General features: G+C 37.7%; 1 protein-coding gene across 1 annotated transcript in view; it reads left to right on the top strand.

The window, feature by feature from the left end:
* The window catches only part of LOC123660570 (Ig-like and fibronectin type-III domain-containing protein 2), an 81,310-nt gene that overhangs the window by 51,719 nt on the left and 16,548 nt on the right, over window positions 1-13,043 (top strand). The window contains exons 12-16 of the mRNA XM_045595627.1: window positions 5,517-5,697; window positions 6,605-6,739; window positions 7,744-7,922; window positions 8,958-9,093; window positions 12,904-13,039. Of these exons, the coding sequence (XP_045451583.1) occupies window positions 5,517-5,697; window positions 6,605-6,739; window positions 7,744-7,922; window positions 8,958-9,093; window positions 12,904-13,039 (767 nt within the window). The remainder of the gene's footprint in view (window positions 1-5,516; window positions 5,698-6,604; window positions 6,740-7,743; window positions 7,923-8,957; window positions 9,094-12,903; window positions 13,040-13,043) is intronic.

Below are 13,043 nucleotides of genomic sequence, written 5' to 3'. Positions count from 1 at the left end.
AATACTATATTATTAATACATTATTTCATACCACAATTCTGACGAATTCAACGAACCATTTTGTTAAACGCGACGCGCGCTTCACGCACACGTAGTCGCGGGCAACAGTTTGTGTATTATAAAACAAAGTCCCCAAAAGTGTATGTGATCGATTCCCTCAAAATCTACGGAACGGATTTTCATGCAGTTTCATCTATGGAGTGATGATGAGAGTTTCACTGGAAGTTTGCCGGAAAAACTTTGTGTCACACTGATTTCAACGCGGGCGGAGCCGCGGGCACAGCTAATATTTATATATGTACTAGCTGTGCCCGCGGCTTCGCCCACGTTTAAATCAGTGAGTCACAAAGTTTTTCCGGCAAACTGGCCGCGATGTCCTTAGATGGCGAAGTGGCTTTTTCCGGACCTGGATAGATATAATATCATAAATAACGGTTCGTTATTAAACAGGTTTGTTATTTTTGTTGGCGTCCTGTCGTGTTGGCGTATTAGCGCGTTGGCACGTTGGCACATTGGCGTGTTGGCGCATTGGCGTGTTGGCGTGTTGGTGTGTTGGCGTATTGGCGTGGTTTTTTTTTATAACTATATATCCACGGGCTTATAATGCCCGTCCTTTTGTTATTCCAATTATTTGTTTGTTACTCTCGATACCTTGGCACCTACATATGCAACTTACAAGCGTTGGCGTGTTGGCGCATTGGCGTGTTGGCGTATTGGCGTGTTGGCGTATTGGCGTGTTGACGTATTTGCGTGTTGGTGTGTTGGCGTATTGACACATTGGCGTGTTGGCACATTGGCGTGTTGGCATATTGGCACATTGGCGCATTGGCATATTGGCGTGTTGGCGTGTTGGCGTATTGGCACATTGGCGTGTTGGCGTGTTGGCGTATTGGCACATTGGCGTGTTGGCGCATTGGCGTGTTGGCGTATTGGCGTGTTGGAGTATTGGCGTGTTGGAGTGTTAATGTGTTGGCGTGTTGGCACATTGGCGTGTTGGCGTGTTGGACTGTTGGCGTATTGGCGTGTTGGCGTATTGGCGTATTGGCGTGATGGCGTGTTGGCGTATTGGCACATTGGCGTGTTAGCGTGTTGGCGTATCGGCACATTGGCGTGTTGGCGTATTGGCGTATTGGCACATTGACGTGTTGGTGTGTTGGCGTGTTGGCGTATTGGCACATTGGCGTGTTGGAGTGTTGGCGTATTGGCGTGTTGGCATGTTGGCGTATTGGCGTGTTGGAATCTTGGCGTGTTGGAGTGTTGGCGTGTTGGCGCATTGGCGTGTTGGCGCATTGGCGTGTTGGCGTTTTGACGTGTTGGCGTATTGGCACATTGGCGTGTTGGCGTGTTGGCGCATTGGCGTATTGGCTTGTTGGCGTGTTGGCGTATTGGCGTGTTAGCATGTTGGCGTGTTGGACTGTTGGCGTGTTGGCGTATTGGCACATTGGCGTGTAGGCGTGTTGGCGCATTGGCGTATTGGCGTATTGGCGTCTAGGCGTATTGGCGTATTGGCGTGTTGGAGTGTTGGCATGTTGGCGCATTGGTGTGTTGGCGTGTTGGCGTTTTGACTTGTTGGCGTGTTGGCGTTTTGGCGTATTGGCGTATTGGCGTGTTGGCGAGTTGGCGCATTGGCGTATTGGCGTATTGGCGTATTGGCGTGTTGGCGTGTTGGCGTATTGGCACATTGGCGTGTTGGCGTGTTGGCGCATTGGCGTGTTGGCATGTTGGCGTGTTGGACTGTTGGCGTATTGGCACATTGGCGTGTTGGCGCATTGGCGTGTTGGCGTGTCGGCGTGTTGGCGTGTTGGCGTATTGGCGTGTTGGCGTGTTGGCGTAATGGCACATTGGCGTGTTGGCGTGTTGGCGCATTGGCTTTTTGGCGTGTTGGCGTATTGGCGTTTTGGCATGTTGGCGTGTTGGACTGTTGGCGTATTGGCACATTGGCGTGTTGGCGCATTGGCGTGTTGGCGTGTCGGCGTGTTGGCGTGTTGGCGTATTGGCGTGTTGGCGTGTTGTCGTAATGGCACATTGGCGTGTTGGCGTGTTGGCGCATTGGCTTTTTGGCGTGTTGGCGTATTGGCGTTTTGGCATGTTGGCGTGTTGGACTGTTGGCGTGTTGGCGTGTTGGCGTATTGGCACATTGGCGTTTTGGCGCATTGGCCTATTTGCGTGTTGTATAAATTTCGAATCTTACTTTAAAAACATAGGCCTTTCATACAAACTTCCGATCCCCGTTTTATCTTTTACGTCCTATACAAAACCTACTTGCCAAATATCAAGTTTATAGTTGTTATATTTTCGGAGATTTCGTGATGAGTGAGTCAACCTACCATCCCCCGTTTTAACCCTAAAAGGGAGTTGATTTCTAAAGATACATTTTTAAGTCACCTTTTCACCATCTATAGAGCATACATTTTAAATTTCAAGTCTCTTACTTCAAAAACATAGGACTTTCATACAAACTTCCAACCCCCGTTTTACCCCCTTAGGGATCGAGTTTCGTAACATCCGTTCTTAGCGGATGCTTACGTCTTATAAGGAGCCTACCTACCAAATTTCAAGTTTGTAGGTGTTATAGTTTCGGAGATTTCGTGATGAGTGGGTCAACCTACCATCCCCCGTTTTAACTCCAAAAGGGAGTTGATTTCTAAAGATACATTATATGGACACCTTCTCACCGTCTATAAAGCATACAGTTTAAATTTCAAGTCTCTTACTTCAAAAATATAGGACTTTCATACAAACTTCCAACCCCGTTTTATCCCCTTAGAGGTCGAATTTAATAAAATCCGTTCTTAGCGGATGTCTACGACCTATAAGGAACCTATCTGCCAAATTTCAAGTTTTAATTGTTATATTTTCAGAGATTTCGTAATGAGTGAGTCAACCTACCATCCCCCGTTTTAACCCCAAAAGGGAGTTGATTTCTAAAGATACATTATTTGGACACCTTTTCATCATCTATAGAGCATACGTTTTAAATTTCAAGTCTCTTACTTCAAAAACATAGGACTTTCATACAAACTTCCAACCCCCGTTTTACCCCCTTAGGGGTCGAGTTTCGTCAGATCCATTCTTAGCAGTAGTTTAGGCCCTATAAGGAGCCTACCTGCTAAATTTCAAGTTTGTAAGTTTTATAGTTTCGGAGATTTCGTGATTAGTGAGTCAACGTAACATCCCCCGTTTTAACCCCAATAGGGGGTTGATTTCTAAAGATACATTATTTGGACACCTTTTCACCATCTATTGAGCTTACATTTGAAATTTCGAGTCTCTTACTTCAAAAACATAGAACTTTCATACAAACTTCCAACCCCCGTTTTACCCCCTTAGGGATCGTTTCTCATAAAATCCGTTCTTAGCGGATGCCTACGCCTTATAAGGAGCCTACCTGCCAAATTTCAAGTTTTTAGGTGTTACAGTTTTGGACATTTCGTGATGAGTAACCTTTCGCGTTTATATATATTAATTTAGATTATTTGTAAGTATGTTTATCGAAAAAAAATGTAGCTATACCAGGCGACTGTTACCTATAACACAAGCATTAAGCTGCTTACTTTAGGAACAGACGACCGTGTGTATTGTGTAGATATTTATTTATTAAAAAAAGTGTATTGCATGCTGAGTTAGCCTTTAAGTGTGGTGTATAGTGTAAGATATTCTGTTTAACTATGTAGGAATGATAGAAATCACTGTATGTAGCATACATTGGCTTCCTATATAAATAAATAAAATAAATTTGTATTTTAGAATTGGTATAATTTTCTTTTCAATTTGTATTTTCATTTACATAGTAGCTAAACTTACCTATTTTATTTTTGTTTTGTCTCTCACAAGTTGGTCCTAAGTAACCCTCTTCCATAACGCTGAAATAGAATTTTTTATGACAAGATCACATTTATATTACATTTTTTTCAAATATAATTATAATACATTTCTTTTTATATATTTTGTCTACAATATAGAATCGTTCGTTGATAATATAACCTTTATTATTAGTTTACGATAGTTGATGGATGAAAATATTCATTTTTACTGAAACGCGTCTATTTTTATAATATTAGTGAACAACATCAATTATTCTGCTGTGTGGCTACGGTTGTAAAAAATATAGCCACCCCCTCTCTTCCCGTGGGTGTCGTAAGTGGCGACTAAGGGATAACACAGTTCCGCTACCACCTTGGAACTTAAAAAGCCGACCGATGGCGGGATAACCATCAACTGCTGGCTTTGAAATACACAGGCTGAAGACGGGCAGCAGCGTCTTCGGTGCGACAAAGCCAGCCCTGCGGTCACCAACCAGACCGAAAGCCTGGTGACTATGGGCAAAACACATGAGGTGAGGGAGTTGAGAGAGGCACGAACTTGTGGAGGCCTATGTCCAGCAGTGGACTGTAATAAGCTGAAATGATGATGAAGATGATGATGATGATGATGATTATAATAATCAATTATTCTACCGCTAAACAACAAGACGAGAATTTAGTGATAAGACAAATCGTGTAATTGTACACATAGGCTTACAATATATTCACAATATCAAACATGGTTAATCCCTATTATGTACTAATTCGTAAGCAAGGATAACAACATATGATCAGGTCTGGGGTATAGCTACTGTACTTATTATATGTAGGTATCGTGGGACCCTTAACTATTGGTACCTTCAAAATTTTAGTAATATCAAATTATTTATAAATTTTGTTTATGCAAAGGCTTTTGTTTTGTCTGTTTCAGCACTAAAAGTAAAATGACAAGGAAACCCAGTAAATAATTGATGACGCGTCACAAGTCATAGTTTTGACTTGCGGAATCGACCCCGTTACATTAAAAATATTTATTTTTACATACAGATGTTTGACGTGATTTTTCCGATGGTTTTCTGATACGGGAGTTAATTCTAGTGGGGCCGTTAAGACGTTTATTAGTTTAGTTATAATACGGGACTTGTTATAGATTATCAAATGCCGCTAAACGGTATTTAAAAATAGGGGTTGGTGGTAGATGGGTGAAAATTTAGGGTTGTATGTATTTTTCAACGCCAAATCATAATAAATTATAAAATAAATAATTTCTCTAAAAACTAAAAAAAAATTTTAGGTGTGGAAATTAACCTTAACATTCAGGGAGATGAAAAATAGATGTTGTTCGATTCTCAGACCTACCCGATATGCACACAAATTTTCATGAGAATCGGTCAAGCCGTTTCGGAGGAGTTTAACTACAAACACCGCGACACGAGAATTTTATATATTAGATTTATTTATTTACACTTTATTGTACACAAAACAAATAAAATAAACAAGCAACATTAGCAATAATTTGTAGAAAAAAACGTACAAAAGGCGGCCTTATTGCTTAAAAGCAATCTCTTCCAGCCAACCTTAGGGCAAAGGAAATGATATATTGACGGTGTTGTACAGTTTAATTTTATAAAAAATAATATATAGTGCTTTCCTCTCCTATCTACTTATTTGTTATTGATATCTTTACTTCTTTTCTCTTGCTATTGTTATCAGATGGTAGAAGAAGAAGAAGTAAACGCAAATGCGTACAATATAACAGCTTGCTGTGAACGAGTCCAGCTCTCCAGCGTGTGTATGCCGCTCTGTTCGTACGACGCCAAGATGTCTGACCTGCGGACACTCGCGCCGCTGTGCGAACAGGAGTTTAGCAAGCTCGTGAGATGTGGGGCTGGTGGTGAGATACTGGGATTTATATGTTTTGATACTATCACAAGTAATAGGTTTGCTAAAAGAGTTCATAATAATTAAACGTGAATATGATAATATGATTTAAACTTATTAACATTAAGTCATTATTACTGAAAATAACGTGAACTCATGTGTTTTGCCCATAGTCACCACGCTGGGCAGGCGGGTTGGTGACCGCTGTACCATACTATGGGCAAAATACATGAGTTCACTTAATTTTTGGCGTAACTTGTGGAGGCTCGTATGTCCAGCAGTGGACTGTATAGGCTGTAGAAACTGAAAATAAAGTTCATCTATAATTTCTGAAACAAAAAAAATTCTTGATAATCGTATCGACGAGGATCGTTGATTCTATTACGTTCCAGCCTGTAATATCTCACTGCTGGGCCTCTTTCCCCATGTAGGAGAAGGATCAAAGCTTAATCCGACACACTGCTCCAATACGGATTGGCGGATTTATCACCTTCTATGATCATCAGGTGTACATGATAACAACCGGGACCGACAGCTTTACGTGTTCTCCGAGGAACGGTGACACAAGGACTAACAACCGGACCGGAAATAAATACTTGTATAAACACAAATACTCACTCCGGGCGGGAATCGAACACACGCGGCACACGCCCCTGCCCTGAGCGCCAAGGCCGCCGCTCACGCCCCGCCCCCGCCCGCCCGCTTCTCCGAAGAACGGTGACACGAGGACTAACAACCGGACCGAAAATAAATATTTCTATAAAAACAAATAATCACTTCGGGCGGGAACCGATCCCACGCGGCACACGCCCCCGCCCCGGGCGCCAAGGCGACGCGCTCACGGCCGCTCCGCCCCAGACCGCTCACGCTCGCGCCCCGCTCACGCCCCACTCACGCCCCGCCCCGCCCCGCCCCCGCAGGCCGCAACCACGCGGCGTGCTGCGCGCGGCGCGGCGTGCCGGCGGCGTGCCGCGGCGCGTGCGCGGGCGCCGCCAGCGGCCTGCTGTACTCCTGCGTCGCCTACGTCGGGAACGTCGTGCAGTGCTTCGAGGAAGGTCGGCCGACACTCTCACTCCTACGCCCTTGTTTACTGTGTTCTTTATTGCACTTTAAAAGCATAATTATTTCACATTAGACACAGAGGACACAGCAGGAATTTCCTGCTCAAAATATGGAGCAGCCCGACTGGGGTAGTACCTCGACCTTGCAGAAGATCACAGCTAAATAATACTGTTTTCAAGCAGTGTTGTGTTTCTGTTGGTGAGTAAGGTGACCAGAGCTCCTGGGGGGATTGGGGATTGGGTCGGCAACACACTCGCGATGCTTCTGGTGTTGCAGGTTTCTAAAAGCTACGGTAATCTCTTACCATCAGGTGAGCCGTACGCTTGTTTGACGACCTAGTGACATAAAAAAAACATACTTATACTTTTTTTTATTAAATTTTGTCAGATAAATTATTTGAACTATTTTTATATTCTTTATCATATAAAGTCACGAGTGAAGAAGAAATTTGAGGGTCATATGGATCTTTCCAACTTGAAAATGAAAATGAAAAAATATTTATTTCAGTACCATCGAGTTATTTTACACATTGTGATTGACTCCCTCAATTAGGTGCAGAAAGCACCTGAGCCAGATGGAGTCGCTCTTCCATTATAAACTAAATACAAGGAAAATCAGTACTTAGCGCTAATTCATACAATATATATATATATATACAATAAATAAATAAAAAAGTAATTAAATATATAACTTGCATCAGGAGAAACTAGTACTTTTGACATATATTATTCAAAAAAACCAGATGATGCATTATTGTAATTGTTGTTAGTAATTGTTTTTTAAAAATTGTGTCTCGTTCGATAATTATCTCTTGTGAAATTTTTGTTTTGTTAATTTATTACTACTTCGTATAATAGTGAATTGTTCGCTCAAGTGCATGCGTTTTGCGCCTGTAACACAATATACACTTGGCCGAATAACTGAGCTTAATATTGTATTAGTGTATTTCTTGTTGATACAACAAATAAATAAATAAAAACAATGCCAAACCCATCAGGCACCGACCTCCTCCCTGGTCCTCCTCGAGAAGTCCACGCGGTCGTCTCTCACGACAAGCTGTTCCTGGACTGGTCCGCGCCAACAGATGGCGCCAACGCCACATCCTACACGGTGCACTGGCAAAAAGTTGGCAACAACACTCTACCCTACTACTACAATAGCGTGCAGTTGGATAATGTGAGTCCATTTCAAATACTTGTAAAAAAAGCAATGAATCAATCGCCTTTTTTAACAATAACTGAAAAAAAATTTAGGAAATTATGAAATTAAATGAAAATTGTCATCAAATAAAATTTGGATGAAAAAAGTCTTTAAAGTTATTATTCAAATTTTACAAAAAAAATGCTTTGCGGTAGTTTCTTACTTATTTATAGAGAGAAATAACATAAATAATGGTTACATATTCCTTATAAAACTACATTTTTCTTTATAGTCAACATTAGTCAGTAGTAAACTTTCCTTCAAATTAATAAAGTATTAAGTACAACACCCAAATAATTAAGTTATTTAAGTTTGGCAAAATTAGAGAACTAACTTTAGTTCTATTGTTATATTCTAGTTCCAAAATTAAAAGATGAATTTTTATAGTCTCTTAGACTTAAAATTTATATATTTATTTGAAGGATGGTACACAACACAAAAAGCTTTGTAAAAAAGAATACATAATATAAAAGCCAATTAGGACAATCCGTGTTTTAAAAATTAAAGAAAAACACACGTCCAAGTAAAAAAAGACAAAAAAAAAATACAGTAATAAAAAGAAATTGTCATACTTAACTAATAATTCCTCCTATTTCCATATTTATTATATATATATATATTATATATAATATGAAATATTTATTATATATATATATATATATATATATATATATATATATATTATATATATATATATATATATATATATATATATATATATATATATATATATATATATATATATATATATATATATATTATATATATATTATATATATATATATATATATATATATATATATATATATATATATATATAATTTTATTATATATATATATATATTAATATTTATTATTATATTAATTCCTCTTAACTATTAACCCTCAGGAAATTTCAATGTCTTACTTACACGACTATATATTTAAAAAATAAGAGAGAGATAAAAAAGAACTTTACACAGTCTTACAAAATGGAGACCAGAGCAGAATTAAAACAAGATCTTCTTTCAGGAAATGAATGTGACGCAAACAATGGCTCGTATTGAGGATCTAGAAGTCAACAGCACCTACCACCTGTTTGTGGTGGCGGTGAACGAGCACGGCTCCTCGCTGCCGTCCAGTATGCTGCTCATCAACATTACTGAAGGTGGTTATTATTGTATATTTTATGGCCTATAAATGGTATGATTAAATATAACTGAAGTATTGTCATAAGTTAGTTTTCTATTTGGGGCATTCCACGCGAAGCGGACAACTAAAAAATGTCGATGTTTCCGATTTTAGTAATTTTCGAATATGTTATACCTATATATGCCCTCAATACATATGTGTAATATTATTATAGTATATTGTTTAATTATCGAGTTATTAGTCATTAAAGTGTCGAGTAACCAGCAGGAACGCCCTACTGTAAGTGCCAATATTAGCTATTTTAAAGTTATTTTAAAATAAATAAGATAGAAAAGTGTTTACGTGATGAAATGACCTTTGTGATGATGTTTTTCGAAATTTGAAATTTTATATATTTTTTTGGAAAAAATTCATTTAAATTTTTCAATTATTATTTTTTTAAACTTGGACCCCTTAAATTTTTTTAATTTTTTTTCTCAAAACAGCTAATAGTGTATTGAACATACTTGCAAAGTTCTAGAGTGGGCCGAAAAGTCGTTTAGGAGCTAGACCAGTTATACTGCCTAAGCGCAACTGCGCCGGTGGTCGCCGTCCGGCTTACATCAGCCGCACAGTAACGTTTCACAGAGGAATACCAAAATACCTTTGTTTGAAATACATACATATACCCATATTTTGAGTAATTCTGCGTAGTAATCAGTATGTATTTATCACAGACACACATACTAGTAAATAAAAGAAATATTGTTATGATATATAATTATAGGTAATACAAAATGGTAGCGCCATTTTGCATCACTAACTGAATTTATTTCTGAAAGCAGTTAAATTAAAATAGTTTGTGTATATGCATAACATATTCGTAAAAACATCACACAACGTTAATAAAAACAATATCAAACGCAGTATAAGCACCACAAAGAAAAGTAAACGTACGAGTGTCTTTTATACTACTTTATATGCTAATTAGTCGTAATATAAATATTTCAGTTTATATTAAATAGAATTTCAATAACATAGCATATTTTTTAGTACAATATATATTACAAACAAAGATATGGAGTGGGTTTAGTAGCACCATATTTTATGGAAGACATGAATAAAAAAATATTGATAATTTAAAAAAAAAGTAACTGTTAAGCTTCTTGCCGATTATTCTGAGCAGAACATACATTCCGAATCGATCGGAGCTTCATATTAACTGTAATTATTTATTTGAAAATATCGTATAATAATAATTAAATAGGCCTTGAAGCCTACTTGACAACAAAAGGAAAAATGTTTTCATTATTTTTAGCTGTTTGTTCATGAGCAGTGCAGTGCATACGTAAAAAAAAAAAAATAATAATCGCAATATAATGGCGCTTTATCGTGATCGTTGTTTTAATCCATTTAATTTAGCAAGACATAAAAAACATAAACAATTAAGAAAATTAATAATTGTGTTTGCTCGCAAACGAAAAAAAAACCGACTTCAATTACATCGACGAGTAATACAACGCAGATAACAAACGCAGACGAAAAAATACTCAAGTAACTGCGTGTTATCAAAGATTACTCAAAAAGTAGTTATCAGATCTCAATAAAATTTATATGTGACCACGTAACAAACATCAGGTTTCGATTAAATTAAAAATTATTAAAATCGGTACACCCAGTAAAAAGTATTATTTTTTTTTACGTATGCACTGCACTGCTCATGAACAAACAGCTAAAAATAATGAAAACATTTTTCCTTTTGTTGTCAAGTAGGCTTCAAGGCCTATTTAATTATTATTATACGATATTTTCAAATAAATAATTACAGTTAATATGAAGCTCCGATCGATTCGGAATGTATGTTCTGCTCAGAATAATCGGCAAGAAGCTTAACAGTTACTTTTTTTTTAAATTATCAATATTTTTTTATTCATGTCTTCCATAAAATATGGTGCTACTAAACCCACTCCATATCTTTGTTTGTAATATATATTGTACTAAAAAATATGCTATGTTATTGAAATTCTATTTAATATAAACTGAAATATTTATATTACGACTAATTAGCATATAAAGTAGTATAAAAGACACTCGTACGTTTACTTTTCTTTGTGGTGCTTATACTGCGTTTGATATTGTTTTTATTAACGTTGTGTGATGTTTTTACGAATATGTTATGCATATACACAAACTATTTTAATTTAACTGCTTTCAGAAATAAATTCAGTTAGTGATGCAAAATGGCGCTACCATTTTGTATTACCTATAATTATATATCATAACAATATTTCTTTTATTTACTAGTATGTGTGTCTGTGATAAATACATACTGATTACTACGCAGAATTACTCAAAATATGGGTATATGTATGTATTTCAAACAAAGGTATTTTGGTATTCCTCTGTGAAACGTTACTGTGCGGCTGATGTAAGCCGGACGGCGACCACCGGCGCAGTTGCGCTTAGGCAGTATAACTGGTCTAGCTCCTAAACGACTTTTCGGCCCACTCTAGAACTTTGCAAGTATGTTCAATACACTATTAGCTGTTTTGAGAAAAAAAATTAAAAAAATTTAAGGGGTCCAAGTTTAAAAAAATAATAATTGAAAAATTTGAATGATTTTTTTCCAAAAAAATATATAAAATTTCAAATTTCGAAAAACATCATCACAAAGGTCATTTCATCACGTAAACACTTTTCTATCTTATTTATTTTAAAATAACTTTAAAATAGCTAATATTGGCACTTACAGTAGGGCGTTCCTGCTGGTTACTCGACACTTTAATGACTAATAACTCGATAATTAAACAATATACTATAATAATATTACACATATGTATTGAGGGCATATATAGGTATAACATATTCGAAAATTACTAAAATCGGAAACATCGACATTTTTTAGTTGTCCGCTTCGCGTGGAATGCCCCATTTAAGTAAGTCTGAGATATGTACTACACAGTGTATATCATTTTGTTTATCTCTTACTAGCAGATGCCCGCGACTTCGCTTGCTTAGGAATTGATAATATTTACATAAAGAGCCTATTATATGGAATATACATAAATTATTCTGAAATAAATAGGATGTGTGGCGCGAACTTGGGGAGGCCTATGTCCAGCAGTGGACTGCGATAGGCTGAAGTGTGTGTGTTCTGAAATATGCGTGTATATAGCAATCTGTAATTTACCAGCGTGGCGGATTAAAATATAACTTTTGTCTTAAGAAAATATTTACATTAATAGGAAAGTTTAATCAATCGATCATTATACATATCTATACAAATAAATAAAATTGGAGTGTCTGTTTGTAATATTAAAATAACCGGTTTTTTTTAATAAATGCATATAGATGTATACACGGTACTTATACCAAAATAACATTTTATACAATTTTTGTCTGTCTGTCTGTCTGTTTGTTCTCTGTTCTCTGCGAACTGAACAAGAACATTTTTGTAAAATTCCACGCGTACGAAGTCGCGGGCACAGCTAGTTATAAAATATAACTGTTATATACATTATTACTTAACTGAGGTAGGGCACAGCAGGAATTTCCTGCTCAAAATATGAAGCAGCCCGACTGGGGTAGTACCTCGACCTTACAGAAGATCACAGCTAAATAATACTGCTTTCAAGAATTATTGTGTTCCTGTTGGTGAGTAAGGTGACCAGAGCTCCTGGGGGGATTGGGGATTGGGTCGGCAACGCGCTTGCAATGCTTCTGGTGTCGTAGGCGTCTATAAGCTACGGTAATCTCTTACCACCAGGTGAGCCGGACGCTTGTTTGCCGACCTAGTGACATATATGCAAAATGTTGGCCTTATTTTTAACCAAAAGTCCGTGTACAGACATAGAAAACAGGGAAGTGTCCGGTATCCCGTCGCCGCCGCACTCGCTGTCCGTGTCCGCGCACTCCGCCACGTGGCTGGCGCTGAGCTGGCAGCCGCCGCAGTTCGCGCTGCCGGACGAGAAGATCTCCTACACGTGA

The sequence above is a fragment of the Melitaea cinxia genome, chromosome 15 (assembly GCF_905220565.1).
Source record: "Melitaea cinxia chromosome 15, ilMelCinx1.1, whole genome shotgun sequence".
Lineage (NCBI taxonomy): Eukaryota > Metazoa > Arthropoda > Insecta > Lepidoptera > Nymphalidae > Melitaea > Melitaea cinxia.
The sequence above is the reverse complement of the archived record's forward strand: the minus strand, read 5'-3'. Positions and strand labels throughout refer to the sequence as shown.